The 17639-nt window shown below is 38.5% G+C and overlaps 1 protein-coding gene across 2 annotated transcripts in view; it reads left to right on the forward strand.

Annotated features, from left to right (window-relative positions):
• LOC137976345 (mediator of RNA polymerase II transcription subunit 13-like) overlaps positions 1-17639 on the forward strand; it is a 50240-nt gene that overhangs the window by 32419 nt on the left and 182 nt on the right. For both annotated transcript variants that reach the window (XM_068823681.1, XM_068823682.1), the window contains exons 11-26: positions 486-614; positions 958-1004; positions 3052-3806; positions 4399-4587; positions 4753-4850; positions 6565-6690; positions 7461-7581; positions 8106-8165; positions 9944-10055; positions 10341-10557; positions 11235-11438; positions 12202-12586; positions 13328-13495; positions 13950-14578; positions 14862-14962; positions 15099-17639. The exon at positions 15099-17639 is cut by the window's right edge and continues 182 nt beyond it. In XM_068823681.1, coding sequence (XP_068679782.1) covers positions 486-614; positions 958-1004; positions 3052-3806; positions 4399-4587; positions 4753-4850; positions 6565-6690; positions 7461-7581; positions 8106-8165; positions 9944-10055; positions 10341-10557; positions 11235-11438; positions 12202-12586; positions 13328-13495; positions 13950-14578; positions 14862-14962; positions 15099-15246 — 3489 coding nt within the window. In that variant the 3' untranslated portion in view covers positions 15247-17639. The remainder of the gene's footprint in view (positions 1-485; positions 615-957; positions 1005-3051; positions 3807-4398; positions 4588-4752; positions 4851-6564; positions 6691-7460; positions 7582-8105; positions 8166-9943; positions 10056-10340; positions 10558-11234; positions 11439-12201; positions 12587-13327; positions 13496-13949; positions 14579-14861; positions 14963-15098) is intronic.

Here is a 17639-nt window from a genome sequence, read left to right on the forward strand (position 1 = left end):
ATGTGACTGTATTGGTCGTAATTTTGAACCCTGTCGTATTACATCACAATGATGTTATTCATTGTGCATTATTTGCCGTCAGTCAATCTGCCCATCAGGCAGTCGACCAGTCGTGTCGCATTAAATTCAAGACTTCACACTAAAACAAAATCTGAGACCTTAGTTTTGATACCAGTGTGCCATGAAAATTAACTGATTCAGGCTGTTGAATAACAACTTAGTGAAGTCCTATAAAATTTGTCAAGATAGATGAATATGATCACATCACAATAATACGTGTAGTATAGTCAAACAAATTGCCTAATGCCTCATTATTGAAAGAGATTATTCCCCCCCCCCCCCCCAAAAAAAAAAAAAAAAAAATATAATATATATATATATATATATATATATATATATATATATATATATTATATATATATATATATATATATATATATATATATATTGTTAATGGCGCCTACATGTACCTTTTCTTACGCTAGGAACTTGGACCTGTGTTTGAAGTGCCTCACTATCAAGACTTCCCAGTGTCCTATTCATTTGAAGCAGTGGAATGGTTGCCTAGCTCTAAGGCCTTTTCTTCTGTAATGCAGTACTTGCCATCCTGGCAGGTAGGTATATCAAACTTCAGCTGACAAAAACAAAAGCAGAGTGTAGAGTGCATTCTGTCAGGCTTGCATTTTGATCGTGTGTTGTGTGGTTGCAATTTGATTGCATGGTGTATGGTTCTATTTGGATTGCTTGTCATGTGGTGGCAACATTATTGGATTGCAAAGTGTGACCAGTTGCATTTGGATTGCATGTTGTGTGGCTATAAATTATTTTGACTACTCCTTGCGTGGTTGCTTTAGGCATGAATACTAGTTGATGGGTGAGTGGAATTAGGGAAGTGAGTCGTTAAAGAATTTCATAAATTACTGTATATTGATCTCTCTTATTTTGCTTTTCATGCAGCCAGCATCGCAGAAATCCTGGAACCTATCAATAGCTAAGCTAGAAAGGTTGGTAACATTTTTTAATTTCATCTGTAGTACTCATCTCACAGTACTTTGAATAATGGGCCCATCGCTGCAAGGTCTTTGAGATCTTTTTTACCTTGGTCTTCTCGTTCTTAATTTACTCGTTTTGGGATTGTGTCCTCTACCTAAACATTACTAGTCTATACTATGGCCATTCTGCTGTGAGTGTTTGTCTGGCATTAGAGTAAAATCTGTTAAGTTTCACTCCCAGGAGTCAGTAGGGAGTTTTAGCAAAGACGACGGCTACCGCAACGAAAACGTCAGTCCAAAATATAACTTAGCGCTGTCGCAAGTATTTCACGATAAATCCGTCTTGTTCACATTGTACAATACAGGTGAACTATCCTGTAACTGGATGGGTACGAATGGTTTTAAAGTCAAAACTGAAAATGACTTTTTCATTATCATATGCTCGCGTTGTCGTCAAAACCTAAAATTTGGTGATTTCACGTTGTTGTTTTGTGGAGTACGGCAAAGAAATGGACGGAAATTCATGTTGCACGTGCAGCACAAGTATTTTTCCTTTTTCAACCAATAATATTCTTGCTTTGTGGCGTTGCCGTAGCCGTACCCGTCGTCTTTGCTAAAGCTCCCTAGTGGTTGAAAGGAGGGGACATACATGTAGTTTTTGACCGGTTAACCCATTCACTCCTCTGGTGCCTCCAGGATGCCCCCATTTGACGAGTAAAGTCGTCTGGCATTAGACAATAAAATCTGTGAGGCCTAACTCACAGGAGTCAATGAGTGAATGCAGTCTTCTTATGTCCACTGTATGGCAGTCGGAGTTGAATCATTAGCAGCCTAGGGTAGACTGTCAAGAAGTCTTGGAAATGACACTGCATGACCAGGCTATTTGGCATTAATTCTTTTTGCTGAAGATAACGATTGGAGCACAGGTCTTTTTTCCCTCTATGTCCTGACTATGTACACTCACTGTATAATGTATGTCATGGCAATTGCTTTCCATCGGCATTAAGTTTGAATGTACAAATGTACTGTGGGGACCAAAGAATCTGATGGTGATTGGTAGGTTATAATTTCATCATGCATCAATTGAATTTGGCATCCATGGATTCGGTCAAGTCTTGGCGTGGTGTCTGAAGTTTGATGAATTAATTTTGGTTGTTGACGGTTGAAGATGAGATTCCACATAATTATGCAAATTGCAGAATTAATTTACTGAATTACTGAGAGTAAGGGGGGTCAGGCACTTAACTACAGAAAGACATTGGTTGCTAAGGAAGCTTTTTAGTCAAAGAGCCCTACAAAAAGGTTGCATGGATGGTTCTATGAAGTACCTTCTAATGGAAATCTGACATCTCTTTGATCAGAATGTGCATGTACAACTAGCTAATCCCAGGCCTCTGCTGTGCATTTCAGTGAAAAACAGGTAAAAGCTCCCAGGAAATGAAAGAAAGATGTGGTTTTTCACTGGATGGGAACTGTTGAGACCGTCATTGTAGCATGGAATTTCTATTTGGGCAAAAAATGGAACTAATACTTTGAAAAGTGTATCAAAGAAGGGCCTTATGACAATTGTTTGGAGAAATAATTTGTTTTAAAATCCGTCCTACAGATTTTGAGTTAGAATGTTCTCACATTGGTACATTAAGAATTTGTTAAAAACACAGTTACATGTAAGTCTCTGAGTTTTAAGCAATTTCTGTTTTGATCGTGATTTACCAAACATGGTTGTGAGTCAAACCATACAAAGGAATGTTAAATAGAACACATGGCAAAAAAGGATAACTGTAGAGTTAAAGCGACTTGAGATATGACTATTTGAAGGGGTCCATAGCAACAATTTGGTAGTTAAGAGCTCCCCCTCACCCCCCAAATCAAATTCATTTTGATGATAGCAACAGTCAGTTACTCTGCTCAAACCAGCTGCCAACTTCAAATTTTATAGGAACCCGTGCATGGTAGTAACATAACGGTTGTGGTACGTTGTTTTTCGCAAATGTTTTTCTTTGTGTTATTACAGGTCCAAGAGAGAAGTCTTGACTACTTTCATTGTTCTTTCTTTCAGTGTCCCAGATGTCCTCAGCTGTGACCTTGGTGCAGCCACCCCATCACCGGCAGTAGGTTACGGTTACCCTCATCCAGCTGGCTTAAGCAACGATGTTAAACATTTGACATCAGTGGCTATGTCTCCGGCTTCACCGGCATCATCAGTGTCATCATTCTCGTTGCCGGTGCAATTTCCCAAACCTTTTCCGGGAAGCAACTTTGTTGCAAAACCTTTGTTTCCGACACCTCTTCCAGAAGTCAGTTCGTTATCTAAGGTTTTGATACTCTCAGATTCCAACATGAACTACTTTAGTGACAAGGGTTATGACAATGTAAGTCTGTGTTTGTGTTCACAACCCCTGGAAAGTGTTCAAACAAAAGGAGCTGCAGCAAAAAGCAGAGAACTTGATAGATGTGTGTGTGGATTTGGCCCACTGGAAGGGATGAAGTTTTCTGTGGGTACAGGGCTTTTTCCAGATGACGTTTATGCAATCTCGGATGAAAGTGCAAAACCATTTGTCAAAAAGGAAGCAGGCATCAAATCTGTGGTGGACATAAAGAAGGAAACAACAATGTCGATTGCTGTGAACAGAAGGAGATCATCAACTGCTACAACAGTTATTTCATCTCAAATACCTTTTTGTTTGCTGGAAGAAATTGCAAGTCAGTGTTCATCACCATTTTCTTGTTCTAACTTGAAATATCAGTTGATGTACAAGTGTCACCATGGGATCATGAAGCAGCATGGTTCCAGTGGATTATTACAACATAAAGGTAAGTTAATCTCTCTTCCTGGCAGAATGGATAGTGGATTACTATAACAAGAGGGCTTGGCTTTCACTTAGTTATCAACTTAAAACAAAAGATATTTACAATCTACAATGTAAACTTGTTGAAAAACAGGATGTTTCTTTTAATTCTTCATTAAAAGCGAAGGCTGCATTCTAACATGTGTTTTCAAAGTGTATTAAGCCTGTGTGGTCAGCTGTTTAAAGGTAAAAATGCAAGCGAGGCCGAGCCAAAAATCAGAGCTCTGAAAGCAGCCTTGACAGCCGGAAATGAGTAAAGGCAGTTGCAAATTGTAAATGCTGGATTCCCAAAAGAAACTGGAAACACTGCTTATGCAAAACCTTGGAGGGAAAACAATGAGTATAATATGTAGTATGGTATTTTGAGATGTGGCCTACAGGATCTTGACTCAAAATAATAATGTCATCACATGTATGTCTGCATGCATCTGACAACCCTCAAACCCTTCTCTCCTATCAAACTTGTTTCACTAGTACAATTTATAGTTTACCACACGTTCCTTAAAAAAATAGTGTTACGCTGTACCTTGATCAGTTGATGTAAATTTTCATTAAAGGTGCAGCAGAAAGTGGGTACCTGCAGAGTGTTCCTCAACCTGTGGCAGTTAATGCCCTCAGCTGTCTTCGTCAGGTGATGCAGGATGCTCTGCAGAAGTCAACAAGTAGAAAAACCTGGGAACAGCCAAATGGCACAGTGGTTCAGGGTCCCTTGTCTTGGAAGCAACTTCACCATTTAGCGACAAAAGGTATTAATTTATTTTTGAGGATGATTAGTGAGTGGGATCTCTTCTTTTTACCTTGCAAGTTTTTGAAACTTCATTAAAAGGTTTCATTCTTCCAATAATGTGCATTAGTTTTAGCTTGGGCTCAATAACAAGGAGAATGATACAATTCTTTGTTCCTCGTTTTAGGTAATGAGGAGACGCCTCATGCCCAGCCGATTCCATCTGTGACTGTGGGATATGGTGGAGACTGGATGTCTCTTTCTCCAATTGCCTTGCAGTTTTGGGTAAGTCTTTGCCTACGTTTAGTTTCATGCATTTGTTGCATATTGTCTGCCCCATTGTGGTTGTCCCCCTTGTCTGGACAGTTGTCTTTTTAAAAGGGTTATCATCTTAAATAACATTGTGACTATTGTCAGTGACATTGCCATCACCATGGCCAGGTTGACTCCTGTTGGTGGAAACTAAATGATGGCTTGGTTTGTGAAGCATGCCCCTTTGGATTATGGTAACGAATCTGATCCAACCAACCCATTGGTCAACACATTGCAGACATGCAATTGATGTGTCAGCCAACAAGGAGAGTATTACCAACATACAACCAATGCAACAGTCAATGGATCGCCCAAGAATTAAAAACATGAAAACAGTTACAAAATAATACAGTAAGATCCTAGGTGAGATGTGCAATACATCTTGTCAAAAGTGTTCATGAAATAACTGAAGTCTACCAAAAAGACTTCCAACACTCCTGAAACCCACTTTCTATCTAAAACTGAACAACCAATTAAAACCAATACAAGCATGCTCTATTTTTTACCTTGGTGAAAAAGTTATGTAAGAAAAGTGATCACAAACACGCCACTGACTCACCAGATGCATTGGCTGACAGTTGGTCTACTGTTGGTCTTTTGTTGACCCATGTGTTGGCCGATGCATTTGTTTGGATTGAATTTGTTACAATTACCCTTCTTTGGATCTCTTTGCCCACTTTCACATCACTGTCTTTTGGAAGCTGGGTTGCAGGAGTTGACTTCTGGCCACACTTAACTTTTAGCCCATGCACATTCATGTAGGCTACAACAGGTGGGTTCATACTGGTGTGGTAAGTAGACCTTAGGTATGCAAAGAACATAAGGATACAAGATTATATTAATTAAGGCATGGCAAGTGAAAGAGCTGTCAATCAAATCATGTGCCAACAATGAAAACATGACTGTTTGTTAGTTTAGATCCTACATGTACATCATGCAACCCCAGAAAGTCAAAATTATTATTATTTATTGTTCTCAATGGAATGTTGGCAGGCAAGAATTTTTGAGGTCTCAAACTTGGTTTGTAGCTTATTAATGCAGTTAAATGTATTTGACAAAGTAGACAACAAAGGGCTATAGTGGTCTGGGCCGGTTGATCATCAGAGAGCTGTGAGCGGTATTTGGCACATTCGCATGCTTGTGCAGTCGCTTAAGAACATGGCAATTCATTGGACATTTTGCCAGCCACTCTATACTGTGCTTGTACAGTTAGGCTTTTGCCCCCCCACCCCCCAGGATACATTGTACATGCCGAGTCTTTGTCTGTTTTTAAGACTAGACTTAAAATTTATTTGAATATTTATTGAAATTTTATTGAATCACTAGCTATTAAATCTTATCTATATAATTTTTGTAAGTTTTAGTTAGGGAAATTGTTTTTATACAGGGTTAACCTCACGATTTCCCTTTTCAGGATGCTTTTATATTTGTGTTGTAACGTCCTGAATAAAATGTTATGTTATGTTATGTTACTTGGTCAAGTGGCTGGCTAGCTGGCCTCCAGTGGAAGCCCCTGGACATATCCTAGACACCCAACCTCAATTAAGCAATGCAGTTGTTAATATGCCTTTTTTTAGGGTACCCCTGGGACACTTCCCAAGGGACACCCTTGGAGTGATTTTTCTCATTGGAAGTCTAAGTTTTTAATGCAAAGGGTTTTCTTTGTTTTGTTTTTCTTTACTTTCAGGAAAAGCTTTTGCTTGAGCCTTACTCTTGTCAGCGTGACGTGGCATACATTGTGGTAGCACCTGAAAATGATCTGGTTTTGAGCAATGTGAAGATGTTCTTCAAAGAGTTCAGTGCAGTATATGAGGTATGTTCTTGCATGGCCTCTGCATAATTTATTATTATGTTGTTTCTTGTATTATGGTGACTAAACCCGGTAAAATGCCAATCAGCAAGCACTTATTAATAAGTGTTTTCTAGAAAGCCATAAAGAATATTATTAATATTTTGAGTTTTGGGTTATTAAGTACATGTACATGTACAGAGGATCATGGCAGTTTTATACCAGATACAGCTGTATGTGTAATTTGTCTGAGATCATTAGAAGAAGTTGTTCTAGTTGGATGTGTCTTGTGTTTGTCTTTGAAAATGCTTGCTCAACTTCATCCCAGACAATGATGTGTGCCCTAGACATAATTATGTGCCATCTTTACATAAGTACACAAAAATAATGACACGACAGACATAATGTGTCTGAACTGATATGTATCTGACTAGGATAAGAATATTAATGGCCAGGTAAATATACATATAATGTAATGCCTCCTGTTGTTTTTTTATACATGTAACATCTTCTCTGAGATTGAATAATACAACTGTAACCCACTTACTACATTTTTACTTCACAGTCCAAATTGCATCCAACAGACCAAATTGGCTAACTCAATTTTGTACCCAATTCAAACCCTGGGACATTTGAATAGAAAGTAATAAGTCTTCTTATCAAGAACATCAGCAGGGCACACATACTTGGGAAAAAGTTTGCCTGTGCTTTTTGTAAATCAATGTCCACATGGGTTCTAAATCTGAGATATAAGTTCATTAGTCATATTGTTTTTTTGCTTCTTCATATTTTAGACATGTCGTCTGGGCCAGCATGCTGCTATCACCAAGGTGCTTAGAGATGGAATTCTCAGAATTGGGCAGAAGTCATTGAAGCTTGCTAAGGAACCCGTGGATGATTGGTTTACAAATCAAGGTTGGTTTGATTTCTCTTCGCTCTTTGTTTCATTAAAATGACATCTACATGTATTTTGTCCTTAAATTCTTTGGCCACTTGTCAAAAGATTTGTGGCAACCACTTTTGAAAATACTTAATCTTATTTCTTTCATACTTTTTAAAGAGAGGTATTTCTGTACTATCATAAAATAATGAGGAGGAGGAAATAAGGAGGCAGTGTGGCCCAGTGGTTAGGGCACTTGCCTTGAGATCTGGAGATCCCGGGTTCAAGACCCACTCTGACCACTCGTTGAATTTGTTTCTGGTAGTCCCTGGTTCAACTTCCCAGCTGCACTTGTAAATAGCCGACTGGTTTACCTCCGGCCAGTTGGGATTCTTAACAGTTGTTGTTGTTGTTGTGTTCTGTTGTTTCGTTGATTGTTTCATTGGCCCTGAAAAGCCCCTATGGGGAGCGGTCAATTAAGTATGTATTGTATTGTTTAATGAGGCTACTGGTGGTCCCAAAAAAGGAAATTACATGGATTTGTATTTTTGTGTTGTAGCTGGCTCCCCGGATGGTGCAAAGCTTAAGCTCTATGCCCAAGCATTTAAACATCATCTTGGTAAGTGAGAGGATTGGTCATACATCTGATTTCCTTCAGTTATTTTAATGTCCTCTATGATCTTTACCCAATGCCCTGCTGACTTGCAGATTATATAAAGAAGACAAAGTCCCATTAATGACATCTTTAAAGATTACTGAACGTGGCTTCTTATTGCATTTGACTGTGTAGAGATTATTATAATGTACATAGGCCGCACCCCCAGTTTAGCAATTGGTTTGGTGAAAAAAAGCATCGGTAGTTGAAGAAATGAAAACAAAGCATAATTAAAGTTGATATTGAAATCAAATACAAAGTGTTGTATGCATCGATTATTTGTCACACGTCCCTTGAATTGGGTCATTGAAGCTTGAATTCTGTGTTTTAATTTATCGATATTGGACACAAATTTAATCCACCAAAAGAGGATTAAAACATGGGGTAGGGTGGGGAGAATACAACAACGCACGAAATAGGCAGTGAAATACAAGGATACCTTGTTTATGTTAAGAGATGGAAGTCAAAAGTCAGAGGTGTTTTGTTAACTGATCATGAACGTACAAATAAAGACAACAACACAAATTGTAAAAAACGGTGTCATGGTCACTTAAATCCGTTTCTGTTGGCCTGTAGCTTTACTCGGGCGTGCACTCGAATGAGCTGGTGACGCATGCGTAAATGCCGATCTTGTAACCATTCCCCCCCCCCCATTTTTCCTGATTTTGCAACTTTACTCGCTTATATCTCTTCTTCCGGACGGTGAATTTTTTTCATTTTTTGCATATTAGCTTAGATTAATTTAAAACGTTTGTCTTTCAAATTTTAAAAAATTCTGTAGGTGAAAAAAGAAATTAGCGACACATTTTGTTGAATTTTAAATATTTTAGAAATTATTTCTAACATCATCTGGTAACGCTGAATGGGAAGATTTCACCGTCACGTTTTTTTCAAAAAAGACATACCGGTATATGTTGATTTTAAGGCTCAAGGAACTGTCTTATATCGTTGCCATGGTAACGTTATTCTGGAGGAAATCTATGATGGGTACTTAATACCCTGGCCAAATTTTGTCTTGATATGATTACCCAAACTGTATCTAAAAACAGAATTTGTTTGAAAAAAGGAGAAACTATTTCGAGCCTCCTTAATTGATATGAAAGCTCGTAACAACCACCGTGTCAGTGTTTTGAAACCGTAGTTGTTTGTCCTTGTTTGGTTACTAACAGAACTTCATTGGAACTCCAAAGTTTGTTGTCTCCATTTTTTTTTTCGAAATTCGTGCTTCCAAATTGGGGGTGCGGCTTATACATGAACTTTTACGGTATGTTTGCAAGACATGTTTAAAAAAAGTCATTTTTTGACTGTCTTAGATTGTTGAGACTGTTGAGAACTTTTACTCTTTGAAACTAAAATTTATGGACATTGAAGTGCAGTGTAAAATCAGTTGAAAATTGTTTGGGTGATAGTTGAGCGATCACACGTTTACTCACATGTTGTTGTAAAGCCAATCATTTGCACATGACTAAATAAATTTACATGAGTTACTACGAGGTGAGAAATTTCTCAGCCTGTAGTATAAACAAAGATAGCATGGTTTATGCAGGGTATTTGGGATAAATACCGGCTCATGATATTTCAATACCCACCAAATATCACTAGCTGCTTTGCGGCTTGTGATATTTTAGTGAATTTTGAAATTTCACTTGCGGCATTTATCCGAAATACCCCCAGAAACTGTGCTATTTCCCATACTTGTTAAAAAATGTAATAAAGCCCAACTTGTTTTATTTCCTTGGTAGGACCATATTTGGCGTCACTCAACCTTGACAAACTACTGATTGAATCAGAAAAAGCAGAAAAATCAGAGGACAAAGTTCCATCCAAGATTGGAAGTGACACTAGTGGAAACAGGTATTTAAAAAATGCTTTATCCAGGTTTTTATCTTGGGGATCACAAGTTATTGAAATGTTCGTATTATTTTATTGATTTTGAGAGCCAGGAAGTTGCAAGACCTCCTCAGAAGCTGTTGCTAAGTTCTAGAGTAGTAGCTCTTGAGCTCTTGCAGCAGTATATCTAACCAGCGGTCAATGCAATAAACACTCAGGAGTTAGCTTGCTCAAAGTATTACCGCAGTCATGTCCTGGACATAAAATATGACATTAGCCTGATTATTATTTTTCCTTTTGTAATCTTAGCACTGGAACCCCAGGTTCAGAGCAAGCCCCATCACCTTTTGGAGAAGACGACAGTGAGCGGAGCAGTGACGAACCACCCACTGTTGTTGTGTACATTGTCAATCCATTCAGTAGCAACTCAAGAGAAGACAATTTTCCGTCCTATGTTGGCCTCCTACGCTGCATTGCGGAAATATCCCGTGATATCACTGAGGGCAAAAAGAATGTCATTTTTCAGGTATTAGCAGCCTTCTTGTAATCAACATGAAGATTCACTGCAGTTTTCCTGTAGGTCTCCGTGGTATTGGTGGGGAGAACGGATGTAAAATCTTAATAGGCCCATTAAGTTTGTAGTTGTCAAATGTTTGAAGATGTAAAGTTTAATCTGTACGTGTGCTCTGGGGACCTATTTTCAATTATGGAGAGGACTGGAGAAGATGAATACTGAACGACTTGCTTACCCAGACAGTGGCATGCATCGTAGCCCTTTTGAAAAGGGAAACCTTTTTCCGGTCTGGACCTTACTAATTTGTTCCCACATTTTCTTCAAGTTATTCTTATGCAAGTTTGATGAAGAAAGAAAAGCGTCAAGCAAACTTGTCATCGATCATTTGGGACTTGAATAATCAGTATCTAGATACCATCATAGATATTCTACGTATTCTACGTACCAGTAGTTGTCATAATACTGGATGGAACACTGTGTTGTCAGATCATACAAGTCATATCGTGTGAGGTGTTTGATGCTGGTCACCTGTTAGTTGTACTACAGCTGTACATTATTCTTGTTTATTGCTGTAAATGCTATGTTGTTTTAACCCTTTAACTCCCAGTGGCCGCTATAGATTTTACTCGTCCGTTGGGGGCCCTTGGGCCTTGAAGAACTAAATTTGCTATGCTTCTTTGATGTTTTAGATAGTTCCAATCCAGCAAATTCTTCAGGTAGACACACTTATTGGTAGTCGTGATGCAGCTTTGTCCTTTGTGACACAGCTCAAGTGCTTAGCTTTCTCAGTATTCTCACGCTGCCGCAAGAGTCTACAGCTGAATATCAATGCTAAGTCCCTGACAGGTTTTGGACCTGCTGCTAGGCATGAAGCATTGTTTCGACAGAGAGAGGCAAGTTTCTTTAAGTAGAATCTATATTAGAACCAGTGTTTTAAAAGTAGATCTCATCAATTCCAGAAAGGGTTGGGTTTTCAAGACGATGCCTGAAAGGTTGGTAAAGAAGTAAAACTACAGTGCATGTATTTGTAACTGCAACTGAGGAGGTATTCATTGCTACCTTGTGAGCCCCAGCCAAGGCTCCACTACACTGGACCAGTAAGTGTAGTTCTTTACAATCCCATTGCCTACCAGAAGGGGTGAGCTTGGTAAATTATGGACGTAAGTGTATTCCAGTGCTCAGCAAAAGTGTCTTACAAATATCCAGCAGGCAAGCAGAGAGAGCAAGAGAGCTTAAATACCAGCACTCATCCCCTTTGTTTAACAGCATTGTCCCAAATTCAGTATCTGCTGGCCAGAGGTTTAGCAAAGGTTTGAGATCACTCCACCAGCAATCGTACACCCAAGATTTTGTCTTGATTGTTGCCTGTTCTTCATGACTTTTCTCCATGCTCCTTTGTCCCCCCACCCCTCCGAAAACCAGTGTATACTTACATGTGCAAGTAGTTTTTTCCACCCGTTGGGGCATAATATGGGAAGGGACATAATACCTCATTAGTATTATAGTGTTGTTGTTGTTGTTTGCAGTCAATTGCAGGTGCAAGTAATGTTGTCAAGTCAGCATGGTTTTTGCTGTTTTTTTCGTTGAAATTTAGAAGGGCAGTCATCATTGTTGAGGAGGAATGACAATAAACTTCACATTTGTTTCTCATTTTAGGTGGAAAATGCAAAAGTTTATTCAGCACCATACGTGCTCTTTCAACCCATCCCATCGGCACCATCAGATGTGGGTGATGAAACATCTTCAAGTTTGCAGGCATTGACTCAAAATGCTTCAGTTTTGTATTGTGGCTACTGTCTGTCCCATGATGATAATTACCTCCTTGCAGTTTGTACAGACAGTGTGGGAGAGTTGCTTGAATCTTGTGTGGTCTCGGTCGAATCGCCACTGAGGCCAGATGGCAGACCACGTAAGACAGCAGCACGCACAAAGGCTCTCTTTAAACTTTGGGAATTTTGTCAAGGTGTCATGGCCACTTCACTGGTTCCCTGGAGACTGGTGATATGTAAACTGGGAAGGATTGGCCTAGAGGAGTTAAAAGGTTAGGAAGCATCAATAGTTCGTGTTGTTTGCCCATAGTTGTTTAAAGGTTGGGACAAAGGAGATAGACACTTGCTGTATGTCGGAAAACATTTAGAGGAAAAAAAAAATAGGTGTTTAGATGTCTTCTGGAGCAGTGTTGGCGTAGTTGTGAGATCACGTGCCTCCCAACAACACCAAAGTTATTCATTCGATACAATGAAAGGGAGAGATACTAGAGTCGATTTTGATGAGGGAGGAAAACCCGATTAGCCGGAGAAAAACCCTCGGGGTTTGATGGAGATAGACTGAAACTCAGCCCACATGTGACCCGAGGCCAGAGCCGAACCTGGGTCACAGAGGTGGAAGGTGCGGTTGATAATCACTAAGCCATGCTGACTCCCCAATGTGGCCCAGGGTCGATTTCTAGACTCAGCATTATAATGTGGGTTGAGTTTGTTGGTTCTTTACTCTTCTCCAAGAGGTTTAAATTTATCCAGGTACTCTGGTTTTTCTCTCCACAAAGACTAACATTTGATATGATTTAAGTTACGGTAATTTTTATTTACAGTTTCCCCAGTTAGTTCCCTGGCACTAAATGAAGTTCCTTATTATTATCGTTATAATCGTATTTGGTATTAAAGGTTCTCCATGAAATTAATAAAGTTTGATATTTTGAAAAAAGATAGATAATAGATACTCGAGACAGCTGTGATTTTGGTGACCTGGGTTCTTCTCAGACACTATCTCCTTTTTATTTTAGATTGGAAGGAAATTCTGAGCAAGACGTCAGTTCTCGCCGGGGACCAGATGTTTAAGGAGACATGCAAGACCTGTTTCTCAATGAAGCAGAAAAATCGCCCAACAGTTTTGGGAACCACTCTCACCTCCCTTGAGCCAGAACCTTCAATAAGGCTGTACATGGCCAGAGGTGATTACAGCTCATCCATGTTTGTTGCTTCATATTGCGTGCTGCTTACCCAATCTGTTGCATGTAGAACTTCTTAGCTGCCTTTAACCTTCATCAAGACTGTATCTTTTACTCCCCTTGGCTACACAGCTATCCCGGTTCATTTTCAGGAGCTGATCCTAATGCACATGCTTGAGTGCCAGTTGAACTTTCTAACTGGAAGCTGTTCGTGGATCATTCAGCAATAAGTAATATGTATAGCTCTAAATTTAATCGGAAAAAGGAATAATATGTACTTTACAAAACTTAATGAATTTACAAGACAGTTTTCTAATAAAGAATGAAAGCAAAAGAGCAAAAAGCCCTTTGATTTTTTATCTTTCATTCTTCAATTCTCTTGCAGCTATCCTTTGGCTTTAAGCATAATTATTTTCTATAATTCTAAAATTAAATTTCCAAATGATCTTACTTTCAGCTTTGCCAAAGGTCAATCCTTTGTTTGAAGGAAGCAGCTCTGGTGTGTCTGTTCGTGGTGTTCCCAGGGCTGATGTTTCAAGAACCTACATTGCTGTGATGCCTGTGGCTTCATTAAAATGTTCCATGGGCAAGCTCTCCAATATGAAATCACATGAGCCTCCAGATACTACAACTGAGACAGTCGTCACAGATACAGACATTTTACTGGCAGGAGTGGATGATGATGAAAATGACCAAGATCCTCTTAGGCATTTGTTTCCCTTGCTAAACACATCACCACTTTCACCAACAAGTTGCATGTTGCCTTCACCACTGGATGCATCATCCATGCAGGGAGCATCACCTCTGACCCGCCCTGCAAAGTTTTCTGCATCACCAGGGATGTCTCCGTCGTCACAGTTTCAGCCAATTCCAAGGATTTCACCATTTCAGCCTTTACACTCGACACCATCCCCATCATTAGGAAATGGGACAAGTTTAGAATTTGACAGCACAACTGGAGAAGACAATCTTTCTGTTCCACAAGCACAGGGCTACATAATTTCAACTGTACACACGGGAAAGATGCCAGCAACATTCTGGGCAAGTTCATCTCATTCAGAGACCAGTGATCCTGTCATTCTCAAAGTAAGAATTGCTTTTCTTGATATTCTTGGTTTTCAACCCAGAGGGCTGCATAATAGACTGGTTTATGTATTCAGGGAGTTCTTAACATACCGATCAGGCAGGCGTGAGGTCATCTGAAATAACCAGAAAAATTCCAAGTATTGAGCATCCACAGGTGATACCTGTGTGAAATCTTAAGGTTGAACTCAATCTATTTAAATTAAACTTGGCGACAATTATTTTCTTTACCTGATAATTTTATTACTAATCCACTAATGCATGATTGCTTGTTTGTTTGTTGAAGGCTGCTCTACATATTCATAATCCAGACCTCATGGAGGGATCAAAAGGAGTTTGCACTGCCTGGCATGTGCTTGCCACAAAGTCACACTGTCTTGTGCTAAGGTTGGTTATTAAATAGCATTTACTGACTCTACGTGTTGTTGTAAAAGAGAAGCAGCATTCCCCCACTCGATTTGTTGTTACTTTTTGTTACAAATAATTTTGATAAATTACTACATTGACTATATTTTACTTTCAGGTCGATACTCCAAACTTATGATGCACTATCCTGGCTCACTGTGGATCCTGTTTCACGTGACAGACGTTCTTGTTTGCCAGTTCACTTGTACATGCTGTGTCAACTTCACGACACATTATCTGTTCTTTTGGATAACCAGCCTTCTTAAATTATTGCCAGAGCCAAGCTCACTGCACAAGGAGGTGTTAATTATTAAACTTTATTTTTTAGCCAGATGTTCATAAAATGTACAATTTTCACCCCTCTCTGAGAGGGTGGCTAGCTTTTGCTGCATTTTTCTGTTGCACAGGGTTATGTGAGGGTAGGGAATGAGAATTGCCTATTCCAGATTTCCAAGAATCAAAACGTAATAATTTGATGAAACAAATTAGAATTACTCCAAGGAATATGGTAGTCTATTATTATAAATTTAATTTATGTGCTCAAATTTGTCTTTGTATTCAATGGAGAATTAAATTCCACCTTGACATAAGGGGTTTAGAATCTTTTAAAGGGTTTTGTGTATAGATACATGCATATACTTCAAAGATTATAGTGCTTTTTGCGCCTTTCAGACATTTTCTTTCAAAGTTAGATAGCTGTACCAGCAATTGTTTTGACATTCTGACAAAAAGTGTTCACCCTGAAAGAAAGTTTCTCTCTATGAAAGGAAGGTTATTTCTCACTGGCTTCCATTTGCCCGTACACATTTGAGAGTTTTAACATCATTTAACAGCCCACATGGTGGCGTTTTTCATTAGCATCCACAGCCTCAAAACTTGCAAATTTTTCTTTCTTCATTTGGTGGCAGAGGATGAGCTGCATAAAGGTTGTAGGAATTTGTCAAGTGTTTTTTCCCTGGATGCATGCCTGGTTGTTATGCAAGCAGTATGTGTTGCTAATGCTGACTTATTCTTGGTCATCTCTCTTGTCTGTTGTGTGTGGTTATTGATGGTAGATTGTGATAGTAAAAAAATTCAGTTCTTAAATGATTTTAATTGTTTTTGCATGGGTCATGGTGCTTGTCATCTTGTAGTTGGTTGCCAACCAATCAGTTCTGTAGAGACAAACATGTGCTAATGCTGGTGGACAACCAAAAGGGACCTGAGAGATGGAATGAGGTAATGCAAAAAACACCCATGGGCAAATCCGGCCTGTGTACAGTTAGAATATTTTACAGTAGGATCCTACTCCTTGAGTGTCTTTTGTACCACTTATGGATTTCTTGTCTCACTCGACGTGTTGAAAAAAGGTTTGCCAAACTTTGCTGGTAAAGCAGGTGTTCAGAGGTACTGTTTGTCATTATTTTCACTGTCATCTCCTGGACAAGATGTGCCATACATTTCCTATTTGTATGTGTGACCCCTCGAGCCAGCAGTTCATTAACTATTATTCTGCTCTCACAAGAATCATTAACAGCAACAAGTCGGTGGTAAATATTAGAACTGTCAGAATTATGGTGAGTGAAATTTTGCCCTGCCAAATATGTGATGCATTATTTTGCACTATCAGCTTATCAAGTGCAACCATAACATTATTATTATTTGTATGTATTTATACACAAAGACCTTACCTGGCTAATAATAATGAAGACTAATACACCTTTTTCCAAAATGGCCGCCATTTAAATGTTTCATTGTTTTTATGATGCCTCGTTCTTAAGCTTAAAATTCAAAAGAATATTCTGCCTTAAACGAGGCATCAAGGTCTAATTTGGATAAAAACAAAACAATATCTAGATGGTGGCCATTTTGGAAAAAGGTTTATATTATTGTTAAGAGCCGTGCATATGCATTCATTATGAATTTGTATATGCAATAATTGAATATTCTTTTCTCGTTCCATTTTTGCAATTTTCGTGTTTCACATAGCACCTGTATCCTATGCTAAAAGCCTTGCATTTCTTATTTATAAATGTGTCATATTTGACAACATATTTTTTCTACTCTTCTACTATTTTATTTTGTTCTTTAACAATGCTAATACATTTGTCATTACTACTACTACTACTACTGATAATAATTATGCAGAATATAATGTTATTAGCCCTAACATAAAGGTATTGTGATCAATATATCACCATGTATGTTAATGAAAGTATAAAAAACTGTTTACAAATTCAATAACCCTTCTCCAGTATTGTAAAGTAATATATTATTTCAAGTCCAGGATTGGAAATCTCTTCATCTGGTAAAGTAGTAATTTTATTCAAAATGCAACCTCACATAATACACTATTCATCATAGAACACCCCAATGCTAAAATGTTTAACTGTTTTAAAAACAAGCACAAATACCCCCAGCCATTGATACAGTGATTAGTTTTATAAAACAAATCACCAATTCAAATCAATTGCAAAAATTGGATTGTATTAGATGTAGACGATTTTGTAGATAGGAAATGTAGATAAATGATAATAATAATAATAATAATAATTATGTCAGTGCATTTTGCATTAAGATAATATTTGTGAATGGACTAGAATTCTAATGTCTCATTTCTTGTCCACTCATAATGATATCAGACCTGAGTCTGTCGCCCCTTGTAAATAAGTTATTAGAC

The sequence above is a fragment of the Montipora foliosa genome, chromosome 11 (genome assembly GCF_036669935.1).
Source record: "Montipora foliosa isolate CH-2021 chromosome 11, ASM3666993v2, whole genome shotgun sequence".
Lineage (NCBI taxonomy): Eukaryota > Metazoa > Cnidaria > Anthozoa > Scleractinia > Acroporidae > Montipora > Montipora foliosa.